General features: G+C 35.6%; 1 protein-coding gene across 4 annotated transcripts in view; it reads right to left on the bottom strand.

The window, feature by feature from the left end:
- dync2h1 (dynein cytoplasmic 2 heavy chain 1) overlaps positions 1-14,109 on the bottom strand; it is a 149,585-nt gene that overhangs the window by 26,783 nt on the left and 108,693 nt on the right. For all 4 annotated transcript variants that reach the window (XM_069190091.1, XM_069190090.1, XM_015341694.2 and 1 more), the window contains one exon: positions 553-669. In XM_069190091.1, coding sequence (XP_069046192.1) covers positions 553-669 — 117 coding nt within the window. The remainder of the gene's footprint in view (positions 1-552; positions 670-14,109) is intronic.

Here is a 14,109-nt window from a genome sequence, read left to right on the forward strand (position 1 = left end):
ATTATTCTTTCAGACTCACAATGCAACCTAGCACTGTTGTTCTGTACTTTTTGAAAACTTGAAATATCCTGTAAAGCCAACTGAGCAAACAAAATATATTATGATGAAATAATAAAATATATTATGAAAAATGACATTGTGTCATATGGGAAGGAATAAATTTGGAAAAGAAATAATCTTGCAATTGAAAATAGAGACATCCATCTTGGTGGGCTCATTACTTTAGCTGCTAAATGACTTATTAAGGGTTCTAACATCTGCAGTCTTAAATATATTTTAGTCTTCTAATACTCAGTTTAGCAATTAGAATAACAATGAAAAAGAAAACAAACTGCTCAATATAACAATAATTTACATAATTTACAACCTTTTGGTAAAGACAAGTTGTATATGCTGTATTACTTTGTATTTTTACGTGGCAGAGGTATTTTGGTCGCTTTTGTTTCAATATTCTAAAATAACGTATCAAAGTGAAAACACAAACACATAACATTTACATAAGGAAAAGACACAAAAAAAGCAATGTGTCTTTTCATCTGTGTATTATCTTACCTGATTAAGTTTCTTCCACAGGTTGAGGATAGGGGAGAGCTCATTTGACCAGATTTCCCTATCAAACTTAGAACCTGCAGTGATGGATCTGCTCAAGATTCGCAGCTGAGAAATCACCTGGCAGAATGGAGAAATGGGGACAGGACATTAATGTTTCTTTATGAGCTTTCATTGGACAGCATTCTAAAAAGAAACCACAATGTTTAAGGAAAATTGCTCCATCACTGTTTTTTTTAAGAGTTGATCATTCTGTGTACTTTTTGTTCCTGTAAATTACCGAATAAGAAAAAAAGGAAATAAAAAATTAAAAAAGTACATCTCATCCAATGAAACTCGGAAATTACATTCCTGTTACTTCAAGTAATGATCTCTGATTGGTTCCAGAACTCAAAAATCTTCCCTCAAACACCCAAACATCACTTTAATTTAGCACAGAATGGTACCTAAATATGAAAACATAATATTCCTGGTTAATTTTTCAAGAACACCCCTGGTCATTTACAGTACAGTAGTTACACTGAAAGGATTCTTGGCAATGGCAAATCTACTCCCTGTACATTAGAGAGGGACACATTATACATTATACTATAATGAAAGATGATTAGTGACAGAACACATTTAAATATCTGAAATTTAGTAAAAAATGAATGTGTTTCTTTAAAATGACATGATTACTTTTTATTGGAACCTGATTGAGTTGGTTGTTCTGTGGTACAAGATACGGAGGCCTAAGTGCAAAGCATGCTGTTGACAGTTACATTTGTTATAGCCACCCAAGTTGGAATAAAGAACTTTGGTCATTCATGTCTCAGCTTGAAGCTATAATCCGCACAAACACAAACAGGAGAATGACAGACCTACCCACATTGGAGTCACTTGTTTCTTAGCATGCAACAGGCAGCACAGCCCTGCGCTGGGGGGGGAGGGTAGCACACATTGAAAGAGTGCTGCATTCATAGAAGCCCATACCCCCCCCAGGAAACCACAGGAGATGGGGTGGAGTTTACAGTTAATCCTGGATGACAAATCCAACTTTACCCTCAGTGGGCCTTAGCTAATAGTGCACCACCTTATGGAGCATCCTTGTCATAGTGCCATGACTCATACCTGTCACTATAAAGCTCAAGATCAGGTTGTGAAGGGGTGAGTTCGAAAACTATTTTCTTCAGCACATTTGCCACTAGAAGTTCCTGGTTAATTAGTAAATATTGTAAGCAAAAGGTGTTTAAGGCAACAGTGGTGCTTAAAGAGAAATAAGATAGTCAGGTCTTGAAAGACTGTTTTACTAGCTATTTTCTGATTGATTTTTCCACTCCTCCAAGATTTATGAACACGCAGTGTTTCATTTTCTTTCCTTTCTCTGATAAATTATTTTCATTTGGTTCGGCTGAACCTTACACTAACATTCAATTCATCAGACTTGCCTAAAAAACATCTGTCTTCCAGGTTCCTCATTCAGGTATTTCAACTATCCATTAACTATCAACTACTGTACATCATGATGAAATAATTAAAAACATTTTATAACCACAAAATACACTAACACAAGAATGGTGGTAGCAAGAATACTATTAATACATAGAATCTATTAGTGTTGTTATTGCAACTGATATTTCAATTTTAATCAGATGATGCAAAAGTGATTCAGCTGATTTTAAGTATACTGTAATTAATCTCATGCCAAACTAAGCTGTTGTACTGTTTGTAAAACTGTTGATGGGTTAAAATGCAGCATGGCTAAGCCATTCTTCTACATTCGGACAGCATTACCAGCGGCCCCCGCAGTTGTTCTTAACCTTGGTTATGAGGGACCACTGAGACAGGTGGCATTCATTCCAACTAAGCTCTTCATCACCAGTGTTAAATGATGCCTTTAACTGATCCACTTGCTCGTTATGGATGTTATATTCCTATTTCTTTGTTCAATATTAAAACATATTGTTTCCAGTTCCTTCAACATAGAGAACTTTTAAGCAGTCTCTCCTCAGCTTACTTATTAAGAGACTAAACAACTCCAAGCAGAACACAAAGTGGTCCCCTAGGATCAGGTCCAACCACCTAGATTATATACTAACCTTAACTGCAGTGCAATGTATACATGTGACAGGGGGAGACTGAAGGTCAAACAAAATCCAGTGTGAGTGTTATTCTAACCGGCAATGACAAATGAAATCAAGCAGAAGCCCTGTTTGCAATGTCAGTTTGTAACAACCTCCCTTAATCTGAAGAGGTCTACTATAAATTACATCACAATCAATAGGAGAAACATTCAGTCACAGCTCTTTTTTGACAGCAGTTTTATCCTGAAATCTGAGTGATATATTTGTTCAGAGTTACAGATAGAAACCATAAGAGAGACATGACTTAAAAGACATAACAACACAAGAAAACCACCACATAACACCACACATAGACGTTTAGTTTTTTTGTTTTAATGATTAATGTATTAACACTAGTTGTCAATATAATTCAAATTATTTTCTCTTACAGTACTTTACATTTAGGGTGGCACAGTGGCCAAGTGGTTAGCACTGCTGCCTCGCAGTGCTAGTGACCTGGGTTCAAATTCCTGGGGTGCTATTGGAGTGGAGTTTGCATGTTCTCCCCAATGTGTGGGTTTCCTTCGTGTGCTGTAGTTTCCTCCCACAGTCCAATGATATGCTGTTAAAAATACTGGCTTGTGTCACAATTGGTCCTGCTGTGAGTATGTTCACGTTTGTGTCTGTGGGTGCCTTATGATGGACTAGCATCCTCTCCAAGCTATATCCCTCTTTGAGCTCAAGGCTTCCCAGGATAGCCTCCAGGATACTATGACACTGAACCCAATAAGAGGTTTTTGAAAGGGATGTAATGATATGAGTATTGTACGCTTTATACACAACAAATGTCAAGGGATTCAGAGGTCAGGCTGTCCAGTCCTTCACTGGCATCATCAACTGAGGAAAGGGCAATCTTTTTATAAACTGTTCCTTCAGAAGCCACATGCTTTTTTCAGTAAAGTCCCAGAGTTTCAATCTGGTCGTGACAGAAGAAGGATAACATGGGCCTAGGCAGTGCCCAAAATATAACAGAATCGTGTGACCCATTGAAACATGAACTAGTGTATGACATCTTGTGATACTGAACACCTTTACATAGCAATGGCAGAGTAACAGAAAAAATATAGTGAAATTTGAATGAGTCAAAATTATTTCTTCTCAGTGTGTCGAACGGCATCACTTAAAACACACCTTTAGCCATTATAACAGCCTATGGGAGACAGATTATACCAGTATTCTATACTAAGGACAATAATTCACATATTGATGTTTCTTAGAAGGAGGTTTGTCAAACAAATGTATCCTCCATCCATGGAACTATGAGATAATTTTTTTTCTTAGGAATAAAACAAAAAACTTGTCAATAAGGTGCTAAGTTACAGTACATAGCACAGATTGCAGTTCTTTGGTCATTAGCAGCGTTGCGCACACTCGGGTCTAAAAGAAAGTCTAAAGCTTATGGTTTCTATCCACTGACCCTGCACATTTTAAAATTAAAATACAAATGAAGTTAGTAGGACGCACTCCAGGAGGGGAATCAGGAAGAGTGCCTGTTTCCATGTAAAAATTAAAAGAATGCAATACAATGCCTAATCTGGAATTGCTTTTAAAGCTTGATTTTCTTACACAATAAATTAAAATATTAAAGGATGCTCAAAAACCCAAGGGTACATTCTATATCACATTTAGGACAGGTAAACAAAGATTTACAGGGACTGTATCTCTGGTAGCAATAAAGCTCTAACTATGGAACTTGACAGTTAACAGATAATAAAACTGGATTGTGAGAGTTGGCTATATATCTAATATTATAGTTCAATGCTGCTTGAATAATGGTTTTGTTTAAACTATCTGTTTATTAAATTATGTAATCCATGATATTTTTAATTTTCACTGTGAAAAGCTCTATCTTTCCAGCTTTAGCTATATGACAGTTATGTTTATAGCTATATGAAAATTGTGTTTATATTTACCTGTGCAATGTGGTTATTAATAAGAAATCAAACTAATGTTAAAGTACTTATGTACTGCAGTTACAAACAGACAAATCATGTTTAAAAATAATACTCGTCTTTCTCCAGAAAGATTGATTTAATGGTACTTTTATTTTAAAAAGTGTGACAGAAAAATGTTCTTTTTGCTGTAAATCTATTTATGGGAGTTGGCATATTGAAGTATCATCCACACACATCACTCTCCATGAAAGACGCTATGCAATGCACTTAAAACACTCGCTGATGTGATAAAGACATTTCATGCATTATGCCACTTTAATGATATCCAATTCTATTAAAGAAAATATATGGGATAAATTACTACTTAAAAAGGACAACATTCAAAAATTTCTAATCTACTCAGTAGACCCTGAAATTGACAAGGGAAAAAAATCTTTCAATTTCTTCCGAAATTGCTTACATTTGGGAAAAAAAACTATTAATGACACTTGTCAGTCTTCTTCATTATTATTGTTAATTTAGTTTGCTTCTGATTTATAACACCACATCCATAGTATCCCAACCATATTTTTTCCCATGATTACTATTGGTTTGATTTTCCACTCCTTCCTAAATAAGGATCTTTGAGGATTAGGAAGGTCTTCCTACCCACACAGGTAGGATATTAAATACTGTATGCATTCCAGTATAGCTGATATGCAACAAGACAGTTAAGAGTTGTCTGTTTATACTGTATATAAGCTGCCACAGCAAATGCAATCTTACGGCTGTGAGCTCACTATTTGTCACAAACCAGGACTGCTGCAATCCACATTGATGTACTTAGTGTAGAGTATATTTCAAAATATTTTCAGTATACATGCTAATGTTTAACATCTTCCCAATCTATCCTTTCTTCTTCTTCAGCCATCAGCACTCTGCCCTTTGTAATGAATGTCATATTTCATTTAAATTACATCTGCCACATTCTATAGGCAGCTGGGCTCTCAATAACCTGAGCAAAGATCAGATGCTCTAGTGATTAATACTAAGAGTAGCCTAGCTCACAGCTTCTGCTCTTCCTTTCTTTCTATTTTATGTGCTGTACTCAATGACAGTTCATTGTTTAAAAGGACACGATGGCAGTCCATGCAAGGACATTACTCTTGCCTTTTATTGCTGCCCTGGTGCCAAAATGTGCTGAAATTGACAGTGGCAAACAGCAGAGGAAATTAATCATGAATCAGCAGCCTCACAGAAACCACAAGCAACCTAGACGCCTCCACACTCTGGAAGTTAGTAAAACGCAATGCACTGCTACCACATTATCTATTCTGTAATGTTCCCCACAGATCGGAAATCACAGATTTATTAACAGATATTAATATCAGGTCTCAAAATGACTTAGAGGTGTGATTTACAGTAAAGCAGTTAATTTGCTTTCTGAACAGTAAAAGTGTTTGTATTTCTTTTTGAAGGCACAGTTGCTACCGAGAACAGACCTAAGTCAAACTGCCATGATTTGCTGTGTGACTACTTCACATTTAAATATTTTAAAAACAATTTTATGAATAAGACACATCTTTAGAATGTTAATGCATTCTGATTTGTCCTGAAAAAACAGAAACCAAAAAAAGTTTGAAACTGGTTGATACCTACAAATGACAGAATTTAATGGAAACTAGTATTATTGTGCAATGAAAATGCATTGTTGGACATTGTGGTTTCCGTTCAGTTGTTGTGGAATGTGCCCTGTTATAATAATAGTGCTCAATTATTTAAGCAATTTAAAGTTAGTTTAAAAGGCTATCATATCAATTATTCTGTATAAAGGTGTACAGGTAGGAAGATGTCAGACTAAGAGGCTCCAGATTTTCTATGAAGGTGTTTTAGAATCCCAGTGAGAAATACTGTACAGTGAGAAATACTGTAGAACAGTCTTGTCAAAAAACATCCCACATATTTCAGAAGTAATACCACATACAAGTCTTACCACTCTTTCACAATAAATGTCTTTTTTCCTAATATACAGCTTTTAGATGTATATTTATATTGTAGGTAACATACGTATACAGTATGTTTCACACGTTTGCAGCTTTCAGGCATTTACAGAAAAAAATGATGATTTTAATTTTGTTAAGAACATGTTTCCTTTAGCTGTTCTCCAGCTGAAAAGTAAATGCCAAAGAAGCAGAAAGATAAGCATATTTAAGGTGCTTGCACTTCCATTTATGACAATCAGATGTTCAGCAATGAAATACCACATGGCAGATAGCAACTGCAGGCCCTCGGGGTGCCAGTTATATCCTCATATAACCCATAGGCAGATTTTTTATACAGTTTCTTTGCACTGCTTCACACAGAATGTAATCCGAATAGGAAATAAATAGACCTATAGATTTGTTGGCTTACTATGTTACCTATTAAAGTGCACACTACACTGAACCAAAATTAAAACCAATTGCACACCCAGAGCTAGACAACTAAGTTCTGATTGAACTCGTTTACAGTTGGTTTGATGTTTAGCAATTTCAATCAGTGTAATAATCTATTACATACTAAGCCATTCTAGTTCATTAACACATCCCTCAAAAATAATATTCAATTGGTGGGAAATGACCCCTCCATAGCAACAATGATGCTCCACAGTGTTAAAAGCATTTATTCAAACTAGTAGCTGATGGAAGCAATGCACTCAAACATGTGATTTATGACATGACTGAACTCATTTTTATCTTAAAAGCTACATCTCTAACTCATGTAAACCTTTTCCCTTTCACCCTGATTTCTTCAGCTGCTGGATATGAGAAGGAAAGGTTAAAAAAAAAGGACAAAGTGATTTCTGCAAACACTGACACAGCACTGGCACAGTAGTTTCTACCCAAACCAGTTTCCACTCAGGCTTAACAATGCCAGTAAGGTCAACAATTTGGACCCACCAATGCTTTCCTAAGAGAAAAGCTTTATGGCTGATTTAAGGCAGACGTAAGCCTGACCTCTTGAAACACAGTTTGTGTAACTTTGACCTTTTTATTAAATAAAATGTCATGCAAAATTAAATGAATGTCTAACAATCACAGTAAGGTATTAAATATTTTATTGTTCAAATGCACTATCTCTTCCACTTTAGTCGTTTTAATCCTCTGATGTTTGAATTTCAGATGCCAGTAATGGCTCTACCTAGAGGTGTTTTCATTAAAAATGGGAAACCTGGCCACTTTCATAAATACTTTGGTAGGTCGATAGGTCTGTGCCATAAATTAATCTTAATCTTAACTAATCTTAATATTCTGTTTTTCACTGTTGCCCTGAATATAAGATCTACAAAACAATTATTTTATTTTTGTGTAAATACACAAACCCTAAATAAATTGTTTCCCCAAAATAGGTCACCCCTGGAGCAGTTGGGGTTAAGGGCCTTGCTCAGGGGCCCAACAGAGTAGGATTCCTCTGCCGGCCATGGGATACGAACCGGCAACCTTCCAGCCACAGGTACAGATCCTTAGCCGCAGTCCCTATGTTGGATGAAACATTTCACACTTTTTTTTAAACAAACTCCATTTATTACAGTATATTTCCCTGTGATTCAAAACCTACTGAAAGCTCCTATATTTAATTCCCAAACCAAGAATGTTTCCTACCTTCTCGTACTGTATGTCACTATAATGCACAATTTGTTCATTTTTAAGAAAGGTTCTATGACATTGTGAATTATCAGGCAATATAAATGTAATTTTTCCCAAAAGGATCCAGTAAACTCAATATCACATTGAATGACCTTACCACTTCGGCAAAATGAGATTCTCAAACTTTTTGGATAGAGCACATCTTTAAAGTGTTCAAGTAATTATTAGAAGTGATGTGCCATATGATCAATCAACATCAGAGATAAGCAGCAAATGAAACAATTCTGAGGAACCACAGAGTATACAGACATATTCTTTTTTGGACACTGATGTGCAGTAATAGGAAACCACTTTGTACAGTGCAGGAAAACATGAAAAACAAATGATAATATTACACTTCTAAATAAAACCATTTAACTTAATAGAAACAACTATAAAATGTTCATGGGAAAAGTGTGTGTTAAAATAACGAAAGGCCAGCAAGAACTATTAAGTATATAACAAAAGGAGCAATACGTTTCTTTTTCCAAAACAGATCGAGTGAATACAATTCTATACTGTATTGTTCAATCTTTAAGTTATTAAGTTATCAGGAAAATATTATCAGACGAGTATAGTTTTACTGTTTGTAGCTAATGAACTGCGATTACTTTTTTTACATTTTCAAGGAGTGAACAGAATGAGTTGTACTCATTCATGGTGAATACCATGACTACTCATCCACATTCATGGAATTTTGCATAAATAGAAAGATGAGAAAAAAACAGCATTATGTTGCGGCTCAGAGATCAATCACTCACTACCATGCTGCAATAACTGTTGTTTATCTGAATTTATGTTTATAATATATTACCAAAATAATACAAATCCATAAATGTAAACAGATAAATATGACCTGAACAGATCTAAAGGAAATTAAAAGCAATCCTTCTTTCTCCTTACTTCAAAACAGGGAATTAAATCTTTAAAACTGCTAATTTAATTGCTTAAATACTATCTATAACTAGCCCACTTGGCCTTTTTTATTAGCTTTTCCAGAATATGTGCCAATGTAACCAAGTGGTCTTACGCATAAATCTAACTTTGTGTACCTTTATCATTGTTGTATTTTGCAGACAGTGGTAATGAAGCAAGGCGTCTCCAAATACACTTAAAACTTGGAACAGAGCCCTTTGCTTATCAGGCAAAATCATCAGAGAGAAGCTAGATCAGTGCTAACAAGCCTGTTCAAGGCAGCGTACAAACATAAGAGATACTTTAAAATGACTTTTAAAAACACAAAACTGAAAATACACCGTAGATGGCAAAGGTCAGAGAAAATCAAAAGAAGAGATTATGATAAAATACTCAGTGGTAGTAAGTGTGCAGGTTTTCCTGAGCCCTAATTACAAGGTAAATGTGCCGTCTCTGCACCTCCAGACCCATAATTATCCCCTTCTACAATACAAAGCCACACTTGTCCATCTCTACTGCTCCTGTGTACAATTTATCATCACTAAGCTTTCCCCCCAATAACTCCTGCATCCCTATTTACACATACTATAAAGTTGTTACTTGTGTAAGATGCAGTATAAAACCATATAAAAAGATGAGAAACTTTCTTATGCTTATTGGTAATACTGGCAGCAGTCCATACAAAAAAAAAATCTCACTGGAATTTTCAGAGATAAAATATTAATACACTGTAGAACAGAAAACAGATCTGTAAAATTGAAAACAACCACGAAGGATTTTATGAAAAATAAACAATTGTGTACAAAATGTCCAGCTCAACATATTGTCCACACTACACTCAAGTACAGTATGACTAGAGAGGAGCCCAAAGTAGAAGCTGCCAAGTCTTTTCTTTATCTCTGTCTTTTAATAGTTTAATGAGGCAGAACCATCCACTGAAGAAGCAACACATGGGAGATTGAGCACGCATTCTGCTTCAGTCCTTGGCAGGACACGCACAAGATGAAAAATCCCGAAGTGACAGAACTGGCAGACAGCAAGTGGTAGATTCTTTGAGAAGTGCACTTACAATGACTGTAACCATCGGTTATCTATGCATTCCAGGGCTGCCAGGTAGTTCCTTCATTTTTCAGGCAGTCACTGAGGTCAAAGGAAAAGTGGTCTCTGGAGCACAAAGTTACTCCTCAGAATCAGACGTGTTTCTTGCAAATAAAGAAGTCAAAAACATGCATCGCTAAAGGTCAAAACAAAAATAGCACGATGGGAATTTAAATGGATGGCTATCTTTTCCTTTTTAAGTAGGGAGCAATTAAAAAAAGACATTAGTTTTTGTAAAATTCCTTGTTTGAACCTGAGGTGTAATCAAACTTCAGCAATCATGCTAAACTGACCAAGATTGCAGATAAGACCAAAGCTGTAGACACTTTAATCAGAACACTGCCATTACCTAAGGGTGAAAACACACTACAGCAACTGAAATAGATGGAGTTTAACTGTGGTTTACCTTCTTCCTCTTCTCTTGGTTTAGCACAACTAAAACTGCTAAACTGTTACCGACTCCAGAAAAGACAGTATCTTAATTATTCTTGCTGAAATTCTAGATGTAACTGATCAAGCTACCCTACCATGATTCATAGGAAGCATCTAAAAAAGAGCATTTTTTTATTTTCTCAAGGTGCAAATTAAAATACTGATACTAAAGTATAAAGTGAAAAATTACTCAAATTGGATTTTTATGGCAAAAATTCTAATTCCCTCATCAACACTCTTTTGTTACCATACAATGATTAATGAATGTTACATTAATAAAATTTAACTCTTTTTATCTTATGAAGATTAGCTTTCAGACTAAGTCTCTTAGTAACCTGCATCTTTTAAATCCACTCTGAAGAAATAACATCTCTTCAAGCTGCTTTATTTAATCCATGTGGCACTTGCCTCTTGTATAAAACACATTTTACATCATTATTACATCCATTATTTTGTAGTTAGAGAGCACAGTGATATAGAGAAATAAAACTCTTCCTGATTAAAAGTTAATGAGAGTGAAGAAAAACAGGTGATAAATAGAAGAAAATAAAAAACTCAGTGTAAATTTTTTCATTAGAACATAGGAAAGATTGAGAGGAGGCCAGCTGGCCCATGGTTAATGTTTTTCCAATGCACTACCATTGAATGCCCTTTTCATTCGCTCCATATCAGTCTCTATATTTGAAAGCAGGGCTGTGGAATAATTAATAATACGAAATTAATCAAATAAAATAATAAAGTAACATTTTCTACAGGAAATATAATAATAATTGTATATTTTTAAGCATTTCCTATATCCCTTTAAATTAGACACTGTGAAGATATATTATAAGGTATTGTAACATTACCACCATGCTACTCAAGCTCTCTAAAACCAATAAATGACAGGTGGTTGCATTGCACTAATGTAAGTGACCACTACCCATTACAGAAGGTCTTGATAAATTTCAATCTGTCAAAGCCTTCATTATCGATGCCTGTAACCACAGCTCTTTTTGAGTGCTTTCATTACTAATCATCATGTACAGTAATAAATGGCTTAATAATATCTACCTAGAGGGTAATCTCTGTGACAAAGGACATGGTATTCATTAACGTGTCCAGTGCAACACATCTAAATTAAAGTGCTCTATAGATCACATCACATCTGTAATGCACCAATACAACATGAACAGTGGAAATGATTCTTGAAGATATGGTGAGGTCATGCTAAATCGCCACTTGTTTACAGCTTCTCTCTACAGTTTACAGCTCCTTTCTACAGATAATAATAATTATTACACTTATATAGCGCTTTTCTCGACACTCCACTCAAAGCGCTTTACAGGTAATGGAGACTCCACCACCACCAATGTGCAGCATCCACCTGGATGATGCGACGGCAGCCATAGTGCGCCAGAACGCTCACCACACATCAGCTATTAGTGGGGAGGAGAGCAGAGTAATGAAGCCAATTCATAGAGGGGGATTATTAGGAGGCCATGATTGGCAAGGGCCAATGGGAAATTTGGCCAGGACGCTGGGGTTACACCCCAACTCTTTTTTTGAGAAACGCCCTGGGATCTTTAATGACCACATAGAGTCAGGACCTCGGTTTTACGTCTCATCCAAAGGACGGCACCTGTTTCAGTATAGTGTCCTCATCGCTATACTGGGGCATTAGGACCCACATGGACATGCAGGGTGAGCGTCCCCAGCTGGCCCCACTAACACCTCTTCCAGCAGCAACCTTAGTTTTTCCCAGGAGGTCTCCCAACCAAGCTGACCAAGCTCACACCTGCTTAGCTTCAGTGTGGGTTGCCAGTTGTGAGTTGCAGGGTGATGTGGCTGCTGATTAAATGCCCACAGATGATGCCTGCCATCTCCCACTAAGTGTAAAGGTTGCCTCAAAAGCAATATAAGTAGTAAAATGCTAGTAAAAAATGATATTTTTTCCCATTACTACTCATCTCCTATTTAAGTATTAGTAACTCAAGAGTCAAAAATGAAAAGAGTAAATTTATCATTCTGTACCTTACAGGCTGTGTAATGGTATTTTTAAAAAGAAAAGAACATTGTAAAATAAATCAAAATTTTCAACTATAACCTTGAAGTAATATCCACTTAACAGTCAGTTAACCATCACTTTACCAGTTACTAACTGTAAATCTCTCTTTGAAATAGTCTAGTCATTTCTAGTCATGAAATATATTACATGACTAGAAATGATTAGCCCCAACTCCAAACTTCCTTTTGTCAATAATAAGAAAGGCTGCTATGACCAGTAATTGCTAATCTGTTGGCAACTATGAAAACCACCTGTATGTTTAGTACAGTATAACACTAAGCACAGAACATTGTTTAAGTCTCTTAATTTTTCTACCTTTAGAAAATTAAGATTTACAGGCATATTCAATTGGTACACCTTTTTGGAGGTGCTCATACACTGCTGCTCATACAATAGATTGGGTCTGTATGTTAATATCCTTGTTAAAACTTTATACATTCCACTTTTAGGTAATGCTTATTATTTGTAAAAACATTTTTTCTATTTCCTTAAATCTTTAAATCCGTATAAACCTAGGCACATTTTGCACATATTCTATTGTTCTTACAGTGACTATGATCATCATATTTTGCACACACCTATGTATTTATGTATTTATTTTATATTTATTTTGTATAATTTTTCGTCTATTCTGATGTCTGTTTTTGCTTGTCTTGGGCTGGACTGCTGTAACACATCAATTTCCCTTCGGGATCAATAAAGTCTTATCTATCTATCTAAATAAACACACAATAACAATGGAGAGCTTCTGTGAAAAGATTTTGGATGAAAAAGAGTGTGAGGAGACAAGAAATATGCTATTCATCCAGCAGTTTAATGAAGTTCTCAGAATCACTCTTTTCATGAAGAGGTACAGTATATTCCATTTAATGTAATGCATGTGTTCCAAAAAAAGAATAATGTATCACAAAAACAAAGACTGAAAGCAAAGCAATTATTTCCATAGAAAATAACTTAACGTATCAAGATGGGCAAAAAAATAACAAGCTTAAACAAAAAAAAAAACATGGAGGTTTTATATATTTAACATATTTAGAATTACATATACTGTATTAAGAATACATCCTAAAAAGAAACTATTTACAAATGTATTAAAGCAACTGAATGGTGTGAAAATATTTAACGAAGCAGACTTTATTCATTTTCAAGTGGGTAGCTGCTTACAGCATGCGTAGGCTACAAAGGAACAAGTAATAGGTTTATTCCATGCTGAAAAGAGAAGAAAGCAGGTGATACAGCAAACTCTTTTGCAAGGGAAAGTGCCTGGTGTGGATGGTTGCTGAGGGCGGTCAAGGGAGCTGTGAACAAGAAGGTTACGCAGATTAGGTGGTCGGCGATATGAGATGATGGGGTGGTCAGAAAGTGGTCAGTCTGTGTTCTCAAAGCCGGTTTTCCTAACTCCAACATCAGAAAGACTACAGAAACTA

The sequence above is a fragment of the Lepisosteus oculatus genome, chromosome 5 (assembly GCF_040954835.1).
Source record: "Lepisosteus oculatus isolate fLepOcu1 chromosome 5, fLepOcu1.hap2, whole genome shotgun sequence".
NCBI lineage: Eukaryota > Metazoa > Chordata > Actinopteri > Semionotiformes > Lepisosteidae > Lepisosteus > Lepisosteus oculatus.